This window comes from Bombyx mori, chromosome 15 (assembly GCF_030269925.1).
Source record: "Bombyx mori chromosome 15, ASM3026992v2".
Taxonomy (NCBI): domain Eukaryota; kingdom Metazoa; phylum Arthropoda; class Insecta; order Lepidoptera; family Bombycidae; genus Bombyx; species Bombyx mori.
In genome coordinates, this window is record NC_085121.1 from 9,701,634 (window position 1) to 9,723,476 (window position 21,843).

The 21,843-nt window shown below is 34.7% G+C and overlaps 2 protein-coding genes across 4 annotated transcripts in view; one reads left to right on the plus strand and one right to left on the minus strand.

The window, feature by feature from the left end:
- The window catches only part of LOC101742694 (decapping nuclease DXO homolog), an 11,520-nt gene extending 5,420 nt beyond the window's left edge, over positions 1-6,100 (minus strand). Inside the window, exons 1-4 of one of the 3 annotated variants that reach the window (XM_062672586.1) lie at positions 5,466-6,100; positions 1,520-1,784; positions 582-720; positions 6-252 (exon numbers count right to left, since the gene is read on the minus strand). In XM_062672586.1, coding sequence (XP_062528570.1) covers positions 6-252; positions 582-720; positions 1,520-1,784; positions 5,466-5,958 — 1,144 coding nt within the window. In that variant the 5' untranslated portion in view covers positions 5,959-6,100. Of the gene's footprint in view, positions 1-5; positions 253-581; positions 721-1,519; positions 1,785-5,218; positions 5,361-5,465 lie in introns of those variants that run through there. The other 2 variants (XM_062672585.1, XM_062672587.1) reach the window with 2 other exon arrangements.
- A 6,637-nt stretch (positions 6,101-12,737) lies between these two features.
- LOC101742164 (uncharacterized) lies at positions 12,738-21,188 on the plus strand. The gene is made up of 8 exons (XM_004928414.5): positions 12,738-12,960; positions 13,296-13,416; positions 13,779-14,538; positions 14,837-15,042; positions 15,112-15,221; positions 16,005-16,211; positions 17,245-17,471; positions 17,882-21,188. The coding sequence occupies exons 1-8, from the start codon at positions 12,841-12,843 to the stop codon at positions 18,111-18,113; spliced, it is 1,983 nt and encodes a 660-aa protein (XP_004928471.2). The 5' UTR covers positions 12,738-12,840; the 3' UTR covers positions 18,114-21,188.
- The last annotated feature ends 655 nt before the right edge of the window (positions 21,189-21,843 follow it).

Consider the following 21,843-nt stretch of genomic DNA (forward strand, 5'->3'; position numbering starts at 1 on the left):
CATACCTCTAGAACCATAGTTTTTAATAAATAATTCGGGTAATATAGGATCATCTTCATATGTGTAAGCTTCGTTAACTTGTACATGTGCTTCAGGATTCCATTCAAAAAGTAAACTAACTAATGGTAAGTTATGTAAATTTTGCAATGCTTTTTCTCCGTATTTTTGTTTCACTCTTCTAATGAGACATCTTTTTACGTAAGTAAAGAATGTATCTAAGAAATTAAAGCAAACATTGCCACTCCAATATTTCTGTAAGATCAAAAAGGAATCACTGAGTACGACTGTCTTTTTATTTTCTTGACAATGCTGCGCTTGACAAGTGGTGAATTAAAAACATTTCTGAACACGCACAGATGGGCATCTCTAAGCAATCGTGCTAGTTTGAAGGGTGGGGTCGCCATTATGCAATTAATTGACTTTGACCTCATTTCAATATGATTTGTGATGTATTCGTATATTTTTGAGGCAAAAATATATCAATCAAGTTCATTTTAATCGAACGCGTTTAATATCTACTTGGAATACAGTAAAATTCCATAACAAACATAAAATCGTTACGTTAAAGTTAATAAACTTACCTTACTTTGTTTTGATAATTCTTTTACTGTGAACACTTTTAACTCTTCAACTATTCCTTTATCATTTCGAAATCCACATAATATAGTGTCTACTCCAACAAGAAATGATTGACACCACCATTTTTTGCATTTGTACCTCCTTTAAAAAAAAACAAAAAACAATCGTTACTAGTGTGTTGAAAAAATCTTTGGGCCCGCAGTTTCGCAGTCGTGGACCATTTCCACATATCCTGCGGGCCCCCTAGGTGCCGGGACCTCGTAGGTGGTTCGGACCCAGGCCAGAAGAATTACGGCCTAATTAGTATCAAGTGGTTACCGAAATTCATAAATATCATAACGTGAATTCCACCATGTTTTTTGGTCTTAGTTTATATCGCCGGATGATCGGCCACGCGTGACGTCTGTGCGGTGGGTTTATAGGAGTTAACTTTGAGTCTACTACTAAACAATGTCGTCGCCTTTTAAACAAATCTTTCGAAACTTACCAAATCAGAAGCAGTAAGAGTTAACTGCCCCCTACCTACACGGTGACTTGCACATATTAACGCCACCGCATCATAACACGGCAGATTAGTGGTCGTCTGCTGGGTCTGATCCAGACTTCAAAAAAAGAAGTAGGTTCTAAATTCGGCACTGGACCACATAGATACACACGATATTGTCATTTTATTTTGTTGAAGTCACTTTTCTTTTTATGATAATGACAATGACGTAGAGCCATAATGTATTTATCTTTATATCTATCAGCCATTTCGCCAGCTCCAACACAAGATTGAGAGTGCCTGAAACATTAGGCAGGATTTCGATGTTGATACGCCGTACCAACACTAAACATTGGTAGTGGTCACAGTATACTGGTGCAAAATTCACTGCCATCACATAGGAACAATACTCTATATTCATTTCCATTTATTAAGCAGCCTTTATTATTAACCTACCTGAAATTTATCTCTTGTTTATTATTTTCTATATGCCTATTTGTTTTTAACTCAATGAATTCCTTATCACACAGATACTCTAAAACAGTTTGAGGATCAGCATCATTTGATGGTGGGGATGGGACCACTACTTTGTCACATCTGATCGCATCCATTTCTGCTCCATAAATTATTTTGTGATTGTTCAATTTCGTAGTTAAAACCAATGAGAATTCTTCTGTTTCATCTACAGGTACATCAGGATTGGGATTGGCTTCAGGATGATCTGAAATCAATATTTATTGATGTATTTTTTTTGGAATTATATCAAACAAGAAGCACATGAAGAACTTTTTACAGCAGAACTAATTTAATTTTAGTAGTATAGGTTCTGAAGTCATAATGGCCTAAATGATAAGACGCCAGGTGCATTTATGCATCAAGCGATGCAACGATGCCAGTGTTCAAATCGAGCAGGCAAATACTAATTTATCTAATGATATACTTCCTTAATAAATGTTCACGATTGACTTCCACTGTAAATGATGTAATAAAAATAAATCAAACATAATTTTGCAGTGTGGTGCTGGCGGACTAGAATAGCACCCTCCTATTTCTTCCCATGGGTATAGTAGAAGGCGATTAAGAGAGTGTGAAAAAGTACTTATCCCCTGTAACTTATTCACCATTATATATTATATGGTCCATCTGTCCGAGTCTTTCTCCAGTCTTAACAGTGCCCGTTCCACTGGGTCTAGAAAGATACGAATGAGTATTTGCACCTATGTCTCGCGCCTATGGTTGTGCACGTTAATATAACCTGCGCAACTGACTGCTTACATATAAAGGACTCTGATTTCAGATTATATCCTACGGCGTTGGGTGTAAGTAGAAGCTTGACGTGATGCATATTGGGCTTTGTCTGAAACCTACGCAGGCGGCCCTGGGGTGTAGTATTACATCGTTACATTGGGGTAACAGAGCGGATTCGGCAGCACCCGGGGTGACAAAGCAGCCCTATTCAGGTAGGCACTACTTTCCTTGCTAAGCCGGGGAGGGGGTGCCCTAAATAAACGCTCACTCCAACTTATAAGGAGGATAGTAACAGCGGCTGCCTTCGCATCTAAAATTCGCGGTCGAAGCCGTTGTTGTTGTTGTTGTAGTAGTCCTAGGATACCCCGCTGGTACATAGGGCTCGCCCAAGTTGTCTCCACTCGACCCTGTCTTGCGCTTGCTCCTTGACATCACTCCAGGTCATGTTGGCAGTCCTCATCTCAATCTCCACGGTATGCCGCCAAGTCTGTACAGGGCGACCAGGTCTTCTCTTGCCAAGCGGTGGCCACTCAAACGCGATTGATGCTGCGTTGACTCCGCTACGCCGTGGAGTGTGTTCTATCCAACGTCATTTCCAATGTCCAATGTCTTGCGTGATGGGGTTTTGATCACATTTAGTCCAACGGTCTTTATTAGAGATAGTGACTGGCCAGAATATGCAGAGTATCAACCTCAAGCACTTATTTACAAATACCTGGAGTTGTTTCGTGAGTATCTTGGTCACTCTCCAAGTCTCACATTCAAACAGGAGAACACTTTTAACAATGGAGTCGAACAAGGTCAGTTTGATCCGACGAGTCATGACACTTCACTCCCGTAATATGTATCTCTTTTTTGTTGACCTTGAGGAGGCATTCGATAATGTATCGTATAAAGCCCTCTGGATAGTGCTGCGGAAACTTGGATGTACAGCGAAGTTTGTGAAACTTCTGACTTCCCCATGGCGACATGCAGATTTGTGTCGCTGTAAGTGCTGATCAGTCAGAGTTTTTCCCTGTCACCTGAGTAAAACAAGGGTGTATCTTCGAACCTGCACTGTTCACGTTATACTTTGCAGTCGTAGTTCAGGACGTATTACAGAGAACCCCTGAAGGAAGTCGCATCCGATTTGGCATTAATGGCAATATGTTTAATCTCGCCAGACTCAGGGCCCATACGAAAGTGTCTCACGCACTGATCACAGAGATGGTCTATGCGGATGATTTATGCTTTGTGACCTATTCTCCAGAAGGCTTGCTTCTTGAAAGTTATGACTACTTTTTACAAATCCTGCTGTATTTTTAATCTGAAGATTGGCATTCAAAAGACAGAAGTGATGTCTTTAGATATTAATGGTCAGGAGAGTGTCTCTTGGCCATGAAACTCAGTGATGACATACTTAAGCAAGTCCTTACATTCCGTTATCTGGGGAGCACTATAACATCAAAGTGTGAGCTTGATGCTGAAATCAACAGCCAGATCGGTGCTGCAGCTGCGGTATTCGGCAGATTAAATCGCAGGGTTTTTAGCTCACATAATCTGAAGCTGGGTACCAAAGCTGACATCTATAGGGCGGTGGTGCTGCCGAACATGCTATACTCTTCAGAGTCATGGACCATATACCGCCGCCATATACGAACTCTGGACCGTTTCTACCTAAAATGTCTGCGCAAAATTCTCAGCATCTGCTGGTCTGATCGTATTCGGAATACAGAAGTGCTGTGGAGGGCCAATACCATGGGCATTGAGGCCTATCTCAGGTGGCGACAACTCGGTTGGTGTGGACACGTATCATGAATGTCAGATCAACCTACGGCATTAGCTGAAAGCACGCCCGCCATGTGCTACCTCTTACAACTATTATAATGGTGTGGGAATAAGATCTCCTATGTTAGCCACACACGAGCACACAGTGACAATTCAAAACGGAGTTGAAGTGGTCGCCGTTGCCGAAATCAGCCAAGGAGAGTAGTAGTAGTAAAATCAAAACTGCAATAATTATAATTTGCTTAATTGCTGAATATCTTGTGAGTCTGCACAAGCTGCCATGAAGCAGTAATGCGTTTTGGTTTGAAGGGTGGGGCAACCATTTTACTGAAAAAATTGGGACCTTAGAACTCATGTCTCAAGGTGGGAGGCAGCATTCACATTGTAAATGTTTATGGGCTCCTGTAACCACCTAACATTAATGGGGAATTATCTCTTTCACCATCAATGCAATAAAAAATGGGTGTCAATAAACATAAAAAATTGCAATCAATAAATGCAGACAACAAATACAGTCAAACCTGGATAAGCGAGAGTTCAGGGGAGCATAATCTCATTCTCGCTTATAGAGGTTTCTGACTAACCCGAGTTTCTCGCTAATGCAGGTACATGGGTAGCGTTTCTCTCTTAAAGAGGTACGCAGCAATAACGAGTCACAGCAAATACGAAAGTAGTAAGTAAGTAATATGATAAAATTATGTGCATAATATGCACAACACATATATATTTTTAATAGTGTGTATATGTTACCTTCATTTGATTTCGACATATAAGTACTGTATAAGGGTAGGTATCAAGATGCTTACTACAACAAAACAAAAATTCATGCACTATATAATTTTATTTTATTTAGAACTTATTTACACTTGAAAAAATCCATCAATTTCATTTGGGTTTCTGTGATAAGGTTGGTTTCAAGAATGCGATAAAATTACAAAGTTATTTAGGTCCACGAAATAGAATAGATTCAATATTTACGAGAAAACAATACAAAAAAAATGGTAGGAAGTTCCACGCAAGTTAAGAATGAGACATAAAATAGCAGATGTTAAATTTGTCATTTGTTCCTCCTAAATAATATAAATAAATAAAGCTCGACTGTCGCTTATAAAGGTATAGATAAGTAGCAGTCTCACTTACGGAGATCCATGAGGGAAAAACGACTCTCTTACAAAGGTTTGTTTCTCACTAACAGACATTTTGGGAGCTTAAAATGACAGGTCCTGGCTATTACTCTCACTTATGGAGTTTTCTCACTTATCCAGTTCTCACTTACACAGGTTTGACTGTAAAGGCAATAAACGACACAAGTGGACAATTGTAAGTAACTCTGATAATTATTCCAAATTAAACAGGAATAATACTTAGTAGATATTTTACAACTTACCTGATGTCATGAATTGTTCAAATTTAAAGCCCCATGATGTGAACTGCTTATCTTTCTCAGACATATTACGATTTCTATGTTTCTTTTCATCAGTGTCTCTCGCGCATAAGTATATGTTACCTTTATGTAAAATCGTAACTATTTTCCATGGTTCTGTATTCTCATACGGTGTACACGCAACACATGTCATGAGACCCCGGTAACAGTGAATCGGGGCATCGTTAATAGTCTTCTGTATTGGAAAGTTTAATCTGTGCTCTTGTGTAAGTAAGAAATGCAACAAATCATCTAATTTAACGTCCCGATCTACTGGTTTACGCTTTACTTTGTCTAAATGCAAATTCAAATCAAAACACACTTTTTTGTCTCGTAAAGTTTTACAAAATTTTAGATTGTGGAGACCAATATATCCTATCACTTTTGGACGATCAAATCGAGGAAATGAATTTGAGTAAATGCTAGCATTCACATGAAGTTCTGGCTGAATTTGCATATTAAATTAAATAATAATTCATGAAATAGTGTAATGTCTCGACTATCGATGCGAAATTTGTTTATTTTGAAAATTTATTCATTAGTTTTAAGTAGGACACTTTACAGTGTCGCCAACTGTTCGAAAACTTTCCCCCTAAAGCAATTTCAAAAACCACTAAATTAGTGGTATGTTTTTGAGAATAGCCAGAAACTTTTTCTCCCTTTGGCATTTTAAACCTGGTATTTTATATTTGGTATTTGTTTTTAAAAAAAGATAGTGCACAAAACTAACAATTATAACCGACTGTTTTTAGTTGTCAGCTGTTAAGAGTATAATAAAAAATGCATACAGTGTCATCTATTAAAATTGGAAACATTCAATCGATTTGAATTTTTTTTATTTTTGTTGATGTACGTAGAAATTTTTAAAAAAATACAAATAAAATTTTATCCCTAAAAATATCCCCAAAAAATTTCACCCCCTAAAAAAATCTCTGTATAGATTTTTTCCCCCTAAATTTGGGGGGAAAACCCCGGAGTTGGCATTACTGACACTTTAAGTCCTACCTACTTAGGCCTAGGCCGCACTACGGTGAAATCGCAGCGGTTAATAACCGTGTGAGCTTATGAAACACGAAAACGAATACAAGCGGCCGCACTTGCGGTTTTTTCCCGCGACTGATTTTAAAACCGCGAAATGTTACAAAATTGTCGCGGAAAAAAACCGCAAGAAAATTTGTAATCCATAGAACTAGGTATCCGTGCACTATACGTAACCGCGGGCGGTTTTTTTGAAATGTCAAATACATTTGCGAAACTTTGTTTCCATGAAACTGGCTACTGACATCCGATAGTAATTGAAAAAATTCTCTAGGGGTTTTCTTAAATTTCGATATTTCTTATGAAAAAACCCTTTCTCAAATCTACGGCTAGAAAGTGGATAGACCCAACATTTGTAAAATTTTCGTTGTCTTTTTATCTATTTCTTAGTACCAGAGCCACACTGCTACTGCTCTTTTGAAATTTATCCATCTTCAAATTGTGAAAATCGCGGGCGAATTCGCGGTTAATAATTGTAGTGTGTGCGTATTAAGCGGTTTCGCGGTTACAGCGGTTAACCGCTCCCGGGAAAAAACTGTAGTGCGGCCTAGGCCTTAAAGTCGTATTTTTTATTTGACGAAGTCTATTGATGTTTACTGTGCTGTCAGTTTTTGATGAAATAAAAATAGTGTTGTGACAAAGTGAATGATTGAAAAAACTCCTGAATTAATGAAATTGCCTCGATAGTTTAGTGAATAGTTAGTGTGCCAAACTGTCGATTTCGGGTATGGGGTTCGAATTTTAGTCGTGCTTTGTACATACCAACGAGTTTTCGACGATTATGTTCCTATGGTATCTACCTATACTGAATACCGAGTGTTTTAAACATTAAGGAAAACATTGCGCGGAAGCTTGTAAGACTGTTCTATTTTCAATACATCATATAGTTGAAACTATAGATGTATAAACTATAACAATTATAGGTAGGTAACATTAAAAAAAAACTGATTGTAGTTACATACTACTAGTAACATATATTAGAGCACTTTAATACAATTTTATTATAAAATAGAAATAATATTATTTTATAGTTTGAAATGACTAATTGTTCACACTCATTGTTCATTCATCTGATTGAACGAGAACTGAACGCATCACTATTACTTTAAATATGGCAACATTATTTTGCAAAGTGACATTAGCTACTGTCAGGTGGCTTCGTCCAATTAAAAATCATAGACCTATATAGTAGGGACACGACATATTGTTCTATACGTACAATTGCTTAAATAAATAGCACCCATTTTGAAGGCACATACATAAACATATATCTATCTCGTTCTTACTCAGCACTTTAACTCGCAGGAAAACAATATAACAGTATTTCAGTGCGTACATAAAATGAAACATGAATATACGTAAATGTCTCCGTCTCCGTCTAATGAGGCCGAAAATCCGCCATGTTTAGCGCGCCAAATGTCATTGTCACGTCAGTTCGGCCGTCTGTTTTGGGTTGTACATTATTTATTGACTTTGATATCGATTTAATATGATTGCTTTTATAAAATTTCATATTTTATCATGCTTAAAACATACAAAAATAATAATTAAAACGTATTTTATAGGATTTCAAGAAAGTCGATGCCCCAAAACTATTATCTATATATATTTAAATTCATTATGGAGCCCTCATCCGAAAAATCGGGCACCATTTTTCGGTCGGAATCTATTGATCATGACACTAATCATAAATACCTCTTTAAAATATGTCATCAAAACATATTTAGACATTCTGTTTAGATATTTCGGGAAAAAGGCTACCGACAAAATCTCGTCGGAACTATTTAAATAAAATAGTTTTATTCCACAGTGAGTAAAACACTATTGTAAATTCGTTAAATATTTAATAATTAAGTGATTTTAGAGAGGAAGTCACAAGGAATGACGTTTGTAATTAATGAATAAAATATGTTCTGTAGGTGTTTTTTTTTATCAGGCGGTCCCTTGATAAGTTTAAAATTTGAATCACTCTCAAGTGAGAGTGATTCAAATGGTACGGCGTACCTTCCTTGAGGTGCGCTGCGGTAGTGTGTTACGGACTTTAGAGTCAGCAAAACAATTAAAATAGATTGTAATAGTCTAAGAAAAAAACGTACTCAAAATACGATAACATTCAGCATGCTAGAAATGAGCAGATGGCACTGTACTACGCCATATCTTTATGTTTTGCGGCAAACGACAACTTTATAAAATCAGTGTAGCAAATTTTAAAAGTCGTCATATCGTTTACTTGGCAAATCTGAAGCACGAACTCGTCTTAGATTTCACATAATATCTAAATCACATCATCTTTGCACATAACAATATACTTACTTCAAATTAAAGTATAAATTCTACAAATACATTCACTCAACAATATTTAAAATAAAATGAGCCAAGAACGTTTATCGATAAAACCTACTAACATTAAAATCTTCTGGTCAGCACTAAAACCGCTATGTTTTGTGGCCAGATGACGTCACAGTGGCACGAATTTTTTGTTGACGTTTCATTTCCATAGGTTTCCTACTTCAATGTTAAAAATACATAGTAAAAATACGACTACCTACTCTATTCCAACTATGAAGTCCCATTTGACAGATGTCAATAATCAAGTACTAGTAAATACCATTGACCTATATAGTAGGGACACGACATATTGTTCTATACGTACAATTGCTTATATAAATAGCACCCATTTTGAAGGCACATACATAAACATATATCTATCTCGTTCTTACTCAGCACTTTAACTCGCAGGAAAACAATATAACAGTATTTCAGTGCGTACATAAAATGAAACATGAATATACGTAAATATCTCCGTCTCCGTCTAATGAGGCCGAAAATCCGCCATGTTTAGCGCGCCAAATGTCATTGTCACGTCAGTTCGGCCGTCTGTTTTGGGTTGTACATTATTTATTGACTATGATATCGATTTAATATGATTGATTATATAAAATTTCATAATTTATCATGCTTAAAACATACAAAAATAATAATTAAAACGTATTTTATAGGATCTCAAGAAAGTCGATGCCCTAAAACTATTATCTATATGTATTTAAATTCATTATGGAGCCCTCATCCGAAAAATCCATTTTTCGGTCGGAATCTATTGATCATGACACTAATCATAAATACCACTTTAAAATATGTCATCAAAACATATTTAGACATTCTGTTTAGATATTTCGGGAAAAAGGCTACCGACAAAATCTCTTCGGAACTATTTAAATAAAATAGTTTTATTCCGCAGTGAGTAAAACACTATTGTAAATTTGTTAAATTTTTAATAATTAAGTGATTTTAGAGAGGAAGTCACAAGGAATGACGTTTGTAATTAATGAATAAAATATGTTCTGTAGGTGTTTTTTTTTTCACGCGGTCCCTTGATAAGTTTAAAATTTGAATCACTCTCAAGCGAAAGTGATTCAAATGGTGCGGCGCACCTTCCTTGGGGTGCGCTGCGGTAGTATGTTACGGACTTTAGAGTCAGCAAAACAATTAAAATAGATTGTAATAGTCTAAGAAAAACACGTACTCAAAATACGATAACATTTAGCATGCTAGAAATGGGCTGATGGCTTTGAACTACGCCATATCTTTATGTTTTGCGACAAACGACAACCTTATAAAATCAGTGTAGCAACTTTTAAAAATCATCATATCGTTTACTTGGCAAATTCGAAGGACGAACTTGTCTTAGATTTCACCCATCTAAATCATATCATATTTGCACATAACAATATACCTACTTACTTCCCATTAAAGTATAAATTCTACAAATAAATAATACTCAACAATATTTAAAATAAAATGAGCCAAGAACGTTTATCGATAAAACCTGATAACATTGAAATCTTTTGTACAGCACTAAAGCCGCCATGTTTTGTGGCCAGATGACGTCACAGTGGCACGAAATTTTGGTTGACGTTTCATTTCCATAGGTTTCCTACTTCATTGGTTTTGGGTTGTACATTATTTATTGACTTTGATATCGATTTAATATGATTGCTTATATAAAATTTCTTATTTTACCATGCTTAAAACATACAAAAATAATAATTAAAACATATTTTATAGGATCTCAAGAAAGTCGATGCCCCAAAACTATTATCTATATATATATTTAAATTCATTATGGAGCCCTCATCCGAAAAATCGGGCACCATTTTTCGGTCGGAATCTATTGATCATGACACTAATCATAAATACCTCTTTAAAATATGTCATCAAAACATATTTAGACATTCTGTTTAGATATTTCGGGACCGACAAAATCTCTTCGGAACTATTTAAATAAAATAGTTTTATTCCGCAGTGAGTAAAACACTATTGTAAATTCGTTAAATATTTAATAATTAAGTGATTTTAGAGAGGAAGTCACAAGGAATGACGATTGGTCGTAGGGCCGTCGAGGCGATTCACCCGGTTCTGTGAATTGGGTGAATCGTGACAGAGGACGCCTCACTTTCCGGCTCACGCAGGTGCTCACTGGGCATGGTTGCTTCGGTGAGTTCCTGCACCGGATCGGAGCCGAGCCAATGGCAGAGTGCCACCATTGTGGTTGCCACTTGGACACGGTGGAGCACACGCTCGTCGCCTGCCCCTCATGGGAGGGATGGCGCCGTGTCCTCGTCGCAAAAATAGGAAACGACTTGTCGTTGCCGAGTGTTGTGGCATCGATGCTCGGCGACGACGGGTCGTGGAAGGCGATGCTCGACTTCTGCGAGTGCACCATCTCGCAGAAGGAGACGGCGGGGCGCGTGAGAGACGCACAGGCCCGCCGCCGTCGAACGGGGCCCAGGGGGTGGATGTCGCCCAAGCCCTGGCTCTCCAAGTGTTTCGGGTCTCCCTCACATGTCGGCCTGGGGATCGGCGAAGGGGGCCTAAGAAGACGACATGCAAGCTGCTCTGCACGCGTATTTACGCGTGCAAGAGCATCCGGGTGATGGAAGGCTGGTTATCCTCAATCCACGCTGGTTTTGATCCAGCGGGGCATTCCGTAGGATAGACATTCTAACCGGCACCATCTAGGTGAGCTTCGGATAGCCTGCCGACCGAGAGGGCTGGTGGTCGTGGTGCCGACGACCACTGGTCTCGCATCCCGAGTGGGAGGGTGATGGGCGAGATGTGCTCCGCACTAAACGTTTCACTTTCCCCCTTTGCCTTTTCATGAGTTTTGTCTCATGCGAGGTTTGGATGCTGGTTGTTGAGCGACTGGAGGTTTTAGTCGGTTCAACTCCGACATGCCCCGCCCCCCATCCACAGTAGAGAGCGGAAGTCCGATTATTTCCTCATGACAAAAAAAAAAAAAAAAATGTATATATATATATATTTAAGAGATTTTATGACCTGGTACCTAAGACCTTTAGGTCATGTCTTACTGTAATTCTTATTTTTTATGAAAAATGATAATATGAAGTGAAATGAAATTAAGTTGATTAATATGAAACATGGCATGAAATTAAGTAAAATGAGATGATATGGTATGAAATATAATCTCAGTAAAATGTGGTTATTTACTGAGACTTTTTCAGTGGACTTTTTGGAGGATCCCGAGAAGATACGTTCAGCGGCTTTGTTTGATTTTCTCACATTTGTGCACTTTCACAGATACTAAGCAGTTAATAAACCACCTTTATTACACATTTAAACCTGAAGAAACACTAAATACACAAAATAAAATAAATCACACAATTTCACTACTCGCGTTCCCGCCAATAAGTCACTAAAATAATATTTTTTAAATGATTTTATGACCTGGTTACTGAGACCTTTAAGTCATGTCTTATTTTTAATTTATATTCTTATTTTTATGAAAAATGATAATATGGAGTGAAACGAAATGAAATCAAGATGATTAATTTGAGATATTAATCTATTAGGATGAAATAGATTAATATTCCCATATCCTTGCATGATATGGGATGAAACATAATCTTAGTAAAATGGTGGTCATTTACTGAGATTTTTTCAGTGGACTTTTTGGAGGATCCCGAGAAGTTACGTCCAGAGGCTTTGTTTCACTTTCCCACATTTGTGCACTTTCAAAGATATTAAACAGATAATAAACCACCGTTATTACACATTTAAACCTGAAGAAACACTAAATAGACAAAATAAAACAAATCACACAACTTCACTCCTCGCGCTCCCGCCAAAAAGTCAAAATAATAATTATACACTGATCACCATAGATTATATCACCTTAGGTGTATTATCTATGTTTAACGCTATTCAAATTTTGATTAAAATTCAAATTAAATAGGTAGATAAGCAGGAAGGTACCGTATAAAAAAAAAACGACGCCACCGAAATGAGTGCTTGTTTTCAAAAATGTCGTTTATGCTTAAAACTTGGTGAATTCTGTTCCATATTTGATCAGGACGAATCTGTTAAATTATCTGAGATGGTTATGTCCTTTGCTAATGTGCAAGTAAGTATTAATGTAGCATCTTCTAATAAATTTGTAAACAAATGGATATCACAAATAATTGTGTTTAAGCACAACAAAAAGTTAACTTTATTTTATCCCTTATCTATTGGGTGGCCTCTGGTAGCCTGACGGGCTCACGGGCTCAACCTGAGAGAATTTGTTAACACTAGCCCTAGTAAGAGTAGTGCTTTTCAGAATCTACAACCGGGTCGGAATCTCGACCCAGTAAGAAGGTCCGGCAAGAAACTCAGTTGGTTCATTAATTTGATCAACTGTACACAGTAGTGATTGGCTACAGTAAAATTTATAATGAGTAATAAAAAATACATTTTCAGATACACGAAGGTGATGGACTATCAGACCGCGTATGTACTTCATGTATTGAGAATTTAAGCACTGCTTACTTGTTTAAGCAACAATGTGAACGGATAGATTACTTGCTAAGGAAGTCTCCAGGTGTGTTTCACATATTATGGTTATGGTTGTCATTATTGTATTGGTTACCAATAAATACAAAATATCTAAAATATTACACAAATAAATAACTGATATTGTTATATAAAAATATTTTACTTGCAAGTTTGTATATGAACACATAAGTCTCAATATACCCTATAGCTTAAATGTCATTATAATTAAGAGAAATTTTTTACAAAAGTAATATGTGAATAACGGATCCAGTTATTCCCACATGAAAGCTTAAATTTATTAATGTGAGAGTGAACTTTCAATAAGTAATTAATATTTTATCCAAATTTTATTATACCAAAACCAAAATGATATTGTAAAAAAATTCAATTTTATTTTTATTTATTCAGACGTCAATATCAAGTCACCTCCAAATGCAAATTATGATGATTTTTTCAACCAAGAGTTCCACATTCATACTGAGCTTAATGATCTAAAAGATGACAATGAAGATAATGGTTTCATTAATACTAGTTCAGACCAACCACTAACTAAGCATCATGAAATCAGCGATGAAACAGATGATAGTGATGTTGATTCTATAAAATGCGTTGGGTGCAGTCAGTCATACAGCACCAAGGGGATGCACACATGTAAAACAACCTGCACAATTGAACAAAACGACTTACAAAGGTCATGCAGCGATGAAACGTTAATAGCTAATGATTGCACACAGAACATGTCTTCAACACCAGTAACACCAACTTCACCTCGATCTTCATTTGTGAATGTTTCTTGTGTACTCTGCACTAAAAAATATGATCAATATGATGATTATGTTATACATATCAACGAGTGCACAATGAATGTGAAACTTCAACATTTTGTATGCCCAATATGCCATGAGATGTATACTGAAAAGCTGCTATATTTAAAACATTTAAGGATAACTCACTTTATCAACAATTCTCCAAAAACCAGTATCACTGATAATGGCGAGGACTGTGTTGATTTCCCTATATACAGTAAAGCCAAGCCCAAGTCAGCCCGACGTCAGATTGGTTGGTCAGTCGAAGATATTTATCAAGAAATTGATTTCAAACCTGCTGAGCAGAAATCGACACCGACCTCAAGTCCATTGAAGAACTTTTTCTCTAAATTGGGGAATGAGTGAGTCTATGTTCCAGTGCATGCCTCATATGTATCATGTTTGGGATGGCATTATAAACTACTAACATGGGAATATGTTGTTAGTTAATTGTACATTTAATATAAAAAATGCTTGGGTTACAGATGCTTCCTTGCTCCAGAAAGATAGTCTTCCATTCTTCAATATTTACCTCTATGGAATGTGTATGTACATACATTAAACAATGAGATGAATATTTTGTAAATATATATTATGTAAATTCTCGTAACATAATATGGTAATGGAACATTAAAAAAGGACTCCATTGGTTTATTCCAGAACTTTTAGTCGCCAGAGCACCCCAAAAAAGGTTAGTTTTCGGAAACTTGTCGAAAATGGCAAGGCAAAAGCTTCAATTCATTTGCCATTTCAAAAATATATACAAAATTATAAACTAAAAAAGAAAGCAACAGCATATAGTCCTATTAAAGGGAAACTTCAGGTTGCTACTAAAATTCAGGCTTGCCTACCAGAAATTGTTTCAGGTAATGTTATATTTGTAAATTCATTCATCTGTCTATTTTCAAATCATTATTAGAAATATAAATTTCCAGACAGTGATTACAATTCACCCAGTGGCGCATCAGAAGATTCTTGGAAATTGAAGCAAAATTTAATTTGTGCATGTGATAAGAAAGTCTTCATGTTGTCAGAATCAATTAAGGTAAATAATACCTATTTATTATTATAATTAATGACTTGACATGAGAGTACCTCACTGTCTTTTCTGTCTAAGAGTATTACCCTGATATTACTGCTTCTGCTTAAGGGCTCGACCACCAAATTAATTTAGCACCTGGTTCAACAAGTACAGATTTCTCTGTTTTGTCTGCTAATACCATTAGAAATAATAGCATCTAATAGCACCGAGTGTAGGTCAGGTGGATCCATAAGCAGTATCTAGAGTGATGACTGTAATCATCAGAAACGATAAGTTTAAGTTATCATGGTCAAAACAATAAAGTGCTTGGTGTACTCATATCGAGCAATGTTATGACATTGTTCAAATCTCACAGGCAGCTACCGCTTTTTGTTTCATAAATAACTTACCTAACTCATGTTAAATTATATCCACCATAAAAGAAATTAATTAAATTATATTTATTAAAAATTATTTTATTCGAGCCGTACACCCCAGCAGAGGGTGAAGAAAGAATGATGATGATTAAAAATTATAAACAATCAGATTGTGATCTCAAATTTCAAAGAGGGTGGCGACATTCGCATCGTGAAATTTACTTAATTCACCACTTACAACTTATGTACCTGATATTGGATGGCAGAACTTAAAATGAGGCATAAATAATAAAGGCAGCCTGTGAAAAAATATAACATGCTTTCAGTATTTACAAGGAGGGCTCTCTTAATCTGCTTTCGTTCTGAATTCAAATCGCATGTCCGGTTTGATATGAATATTCTTTATAATTACACTTTATAAATGTTTCAGGACCGTGAAAGGATTACCGCCATGGTAAACGAACTAGGTGGCGTAGTTGCGGAAAACACTAAAATGGAAATGTTAGCGACTCACTTTATATGTTTGTTACCGAATGATACATTTACTGGCATGATGGTTTGTGCTCTCGCTACCGGCAAGTGGCTGCTTAGCATCAATTTTATCTACGACAGCTTTAGATGCAAGAAGTTCATGCAGGTAAAACAATTTAATACACAAATCTAAAAATTAATCTAAATACTAATGTGAATACATTCTTGAAATCAATACAATATAATACAATTCATATCTTGAATACAAATCTTAAAGAATTTCAAATTTTCACTCATTCACTCATTGGAAAATGCATTCCCATTACCAAGATCAGAAGTGATCAATTATCTGCCCATTTCAGTTGTTGCTTATATATTCTCATAAGAACCATGTTAATTTTCCATATATTTTAAATTATATTTAAGTAATCCTGTATTAATTAATTTTATTTTAATACTTTCTCTATTTTATAATGTATGTATGTACTTTTATATCTTATACCTTTAAACGAGCAATTCTTGTATACTAATATATAATTATATAATCTGAATCTTGGAAACGGCTCCAACGATTTTCATAAAATTTAGTATACAGGGGATTTCGGGGGCGATAAATCGATCTAGCTACGATTTATTTTCAGAAAATGTTGTTTTATTCGTGTTTTCAATAATCAACTCTTCCCGACATCTATTGGCGAATAATAATACTATTTCTCTTAATTGAGGGCAACTAACCGCTTTAAAGACACAACAAGATGGCGTTATCAAAAAAAAAAACCATCGTCTAGTTTTATATTAATGTGAGGTTTTGGTCAAATTAACATTATAAATAGTTTATTTGTTAATGTTAAATATTATTGAGTAATTGAACTCGATTCATATTTTCCTTCAATGGTTGTCTAGAAAATGGTATCTTAAGCTATAAGATCACCACTATTTTACTTTTTTTAAATTTTATTCATGATATATTTTCTTTTTCTTGATGTGCTTAAAGAATACTCTGAAACAATAAAAAAAGTGTGATGTATGTCCCCTTGTTATTTTATATAACATAAGTTTTTACCACAATAACTAAGCAAAATTTTATTTATTAAAATGAGTTAAGGTAAGAATAAAATGAATATAAAAAAGACCCATATCGTCTAACACTTCTACATATTTTTATAAGAACATTGATATTAGAACAACATTTTGAACAGGAATCTCTCTATGAATGGATGAAACACCCGAAAATATTAGAAATCGATAGCACAAGCGTGGAGGTTGCAAGAGCCGCTGTCTACTGGCATTTAGAACTGCAGAATCTTGATGCGAGATTTCCATTCGAAGGAAAACAAGTTGTTCTTATCATGAAGAAGAAGTACAGACAATATTACCAAATGATATTCAAAACGCTGAAAGCAAAACCAATCACTTACGATCCTAGGTAAATTTCATTTATATATTTTATTGAAATAGATTAGACGAGTTAAATTAATAAATACTTCTATTTTCCTAATTATTTCTTCTGAAATTTTACACATGATCATATTGTCGTATATAAAATGTACTATACACATTTTATGAACATAGCCTCAGGTGTTATTAATAGTTAACTGTATGTTATTAACTAGTTAATTGTGAGAGTATATGAATAATGGTTGTTTATTGTTAATTCTTGATAGCAGATAGAAATATATTGATTGCTAAGTATTAAAGTATTACAAAATGTCGTGTGTATCCTATATTACCAAAGTCTATGGACATCATAGTGTGCCACCAAAGAGTATCATGTATTATGTTTGTTTGAAAATATGTTTTTGAGGAAAATTGCAAGTGTAAATTTATTATTTGTAGGACCCCAGGCAGCTGCTGCACGGCAGACTACTGTTTCGTCGATATGAACATCATTCAGAGGGTGAAGCTTCGTTTTTTCGCTCGGCACAATGTTCCCGTTTTCCCTTACCAATATGTTCTTGTTTATCTGTTGAAACGAGGTCGCGTTGAAGACGAATATAAATATCTCCTGCAAGACTGTAAGAAAATAATCTCACCGGACACAATGCATTTATTAAACGATACGTTTTAAGATTGTGCACATAAAAAAAGACTTATCCTTTAAGACATTATTAATTATATTTAAAACTTAGTTTAGTAATACGTTAATATCAAATTTAAGTCCCTTTTTTAGATAAGAGAAGGGAGGGAATGAGACGAGAAACAGCAATATGTTGATAATTTAGGTAAAATAAAACATATTATATAATAATTATGATTTGTCCATAAAAATTAGTTGTGTACAAACAAGATTAAATATAAATTGAGAATTTAAATAATTAAATTTAAAAAAAAAAAAAACAATATTCAATTCGATGTTATGTTCGTCGGATCGTACGATCTAAAGTGCCTGTTCACCATTTAAATGTTATGCCCGATACTTGTACAGTCGTGTGCTTCAGTTTGTATAATAGATAAAATATATTTTGGAATTGAGAAATAAATAACTATTCATAAAAATGTTATTCGAATTAAGAATATTTGTATAATATGATAATTTATGAATGTTATTTGATTGATTATTGTAATAATTGTAATTTCGAAGTCGCTTATATATATATATATATATATATATATATATAAAAGCAAATTGTTAAATATCGGAAACAGGGGTGTGTTGAAAATACGTACGTACAAGATTACATAGGGAGTTTCTTAAAATCATATGTTATTAGATAAGACACGAATGGATCAGGAATAGCTTGTGTTCAATTAGTACTCTTTTTAACTATAATTTTATCGTTGATGCCCTACGCGGCTCTATTGAAATATTACTGCACGCGATGTTCACCACATACTTGTTTTTTTGAATTAACTTGGTGTTAATTTTAACTACGGAGGTCCTGTCACCACATCTCCCGCACCGAACGCTACCTCTGTTCACCGGTAGTCTTCTAGAAACGTTTCAAAATTTAGGAAATCATAAAGTTGGACAGAAGAACATTAAGAAATCTGAGCCGCAATATTAATGAAATAAAAATATATATATTTTAGAAATCGGAATTGTTCTAATTGCCTTAATGTTTTTATTTTAAAGAAATTGATTTACGTTTTGTTAAAAAAAAATTATATAAATAATATAACATAGTAGATATACGTGACAGAAGTGAAACTTCTTTGACTAGAGAGAAAGGAACGAGATCTATTCTAATTTTTTTGCGATTGAAACACATATTTTGTTTCCTCTTGGCATTCATTGCATTCGTAAAGTATGCAAATTGTATTAGCTTGCTGCATTAGATCAAATATTTAGTGTATTCACAAATATATAAAAAATACACTACTCATCAACATAGATATGAGTCGTCTATTATCAAAGGTGGCAATCTGTACATTTGGACAAAAATTTTTTATTGATAGGTCAATACAGATTTATTTGAATATAATCGTCTCCTTCAAAGAATACGGTTCAAAACCTGCATTAAATAAAGGTTAATAGTTAACCTGTTATTTATCTAAGATGTCGTTCCGAAGAGTTTTGTGACTGCCAATATAATACAAAGTCAATAATTCGTTTTTCTGATTTACCAATCATTGTCCAAAAGTCAGATTGCCGCCTTTGATAATAGTCGACTCATATATACAAGGTGTTGCAAAAGTACCCGTAAAGCCGAAAGGTGGTTAAATGAGGCCTTATAATGAATCCAGCCACACACAATATTTAAGAACCGTAGTAACGCTGTATAACATATCCCAAAAATATTATTATTTTCGCTGATGTGCGAACCCTATTTCAGTAAAATTAAAAAGTAAACTACCTACATTTGAAAAAAACTCGAAACAGTAGTAGTAGGTATATCGATTAGAAGATTTGAAAATGACAACATATATTTTGTTTTTCCAACTTGACATTTTTTGAAGCTAGTACTTGAGTATAATGACATCCTTGTATTGAGGTAGCAAACATTTATGAATGAAAAATAGAAAAACTATTAAAGTAGACAATTATTAAGTAAAATAGGTACGTAGGCCTTTCTGATAAATAATCTTGTTCCCTGACATGACAGCTTACTAGGGTTGACAAAAATTTTGGCTTTGATAATTAATTATATTTTGACGGGTATTTTGTAACACATTGTATTTGTATTGAAGCAATAAGACAACCTAAGAGTCATTCCCCGATCATGAAAAACCGAAAATTTTACGGAATTTTTGCTATTTTAGTTACACATGCCTTATTTGCAAATAGATAGATCCTTTAGGTACCAACCGATTTTTACTAAATAAATAATACACGAAGTGCAGTTCCGCTACGAGAATTCCTTATCAAGTTACTAAAAAATTGAACGTTTGTGATATTACAAAAATCATGCCCACAGACTTTAGCTATTGCAAATTTTAATAATTGTTATCATGTACATATACGATTGTGTGTATTAAATTCTCTTGCATGTCGACATCGGTGGACATTTGATTTCCTGCTTCTCGATTTTAACTGTAAGAAAGAAAAAAAAAGTGTTGGTATTGTGCTGACTACCGTCTAATTAACTAAAAAAAAATATGACAGCTACATAAGTTTCTTAACACAAAGAACTAACAGTATCTTGGGGTCTGGCAATTGTTTGTTTGTTTGACTTGGATTTTCATCTTTAGGATAAGATGAGCCCAGTCTAGTTCTCTATGACTTTGCGTAGAATCAACTACATGCTCTTTAGCGATTATTAGGATTATACATATGTCCAATGTTATAAAATAGCTAAAGCTCTCCAGATTATATTGTCAAACGAAATATGTACTACCTCTCAATAAAAACTAGCTAATTGTGTAGGCATTGTTGACACTAGTGTTAGTGTTTATAGAAAAACGAAGACTTGGTAGAGAATGTAATTATTAAATAGCACTTTTATTTAAAAAATATGGTCGACAAAGACTTGAGCGTTGTTGTTGAAATCATTTTTCGTTGACATTCTTTAGTTACGTCCTCAAGGATTTTACTGTAATGCTAAAGCGATTTACCATAAAAGTAAAATACTTTATGACTTGCTTGTCTATGAATAGAGTTTGTTTTTGTTGATCGGCTATATTTATCATTAACAACATTATGTAATTTAATTTTAATAAAAAATGGACATAGTGAAAATTATAAATAAATTCTTAGTATCAAAAAGCGTTTTATATTCTAATTATATTATTTCTAATGTTATAATTATGTAATTACAACTACGACTCGTGAAAACCCAAGAAGATGATATAAATTTGGTTCTCATGTCACTCACTGGGCATCGAATAAAATAAATAGACATGTGAATGTAATTTTTAGTAAGCTCTAACGACCAACAAAATGAGACAAATAATGAGAGTAGCCACTGTGTTGCCAAAGCACGACTGTTTGAATAGAGGGCAATCGTACAAATTGACCAAAGTACCCACTTTATTGCAAAATGCACTTTGCTGCAAAAATGCTTTGCATATTGAATAAGTTACGTTGGTGCCTTGGGCAAACCGTCTAGCAGCCAACGTTTTAATACATTCATTTAGAGGTATATCGTAGTTGAAGAGTACATAGTCGATTGTTTGAATACTTCAAAATGGACTGTAGTTTTCAGTAAGGAAAGAGTTCTAAACTAGAGACTAGCTCCTGTGTTATAACATCCTGCATTATAAGGTCCCACTGATCTTATCAAAACCTTAAGTTTTCTAAGTAATAACTTCTTTAAATCATAAAATAATAAAAATATTGAAATAATAAAAGACAATATTGATACGTTGTTAAATTAACGTTTACAAAAACGATTGACGGTGATGTTCTTATCGAACGCGTC

What these genes read in the sequence shown, in the direction of transcription:
- LOC101742164 (XM_004928414.5), top strand. Translation starts at nt 12,841, where the DNA reads ATGAGTGCTTGTTTTCAAAAATGTCGTTTATGCTTAAAACTTGGTGAA. An exon ending in CCTACCAGAAATTGTTTCAG is followed by an intron (nt 15,043 to 15,111) that starts GTAATGTTATAT and finishes ATAAATTTCCAG; the next exon opens with ACAGTGATTACAATTCACCC. An exon ending in GATGCAAGAAGTTCATGCAG is followed by an intron (nt 16,212 to 17,244) that starts GTAAAACAATTT and finishes CATTTTGAACAG; the next exon opens with GAATCTCTCTATGAATGGAT.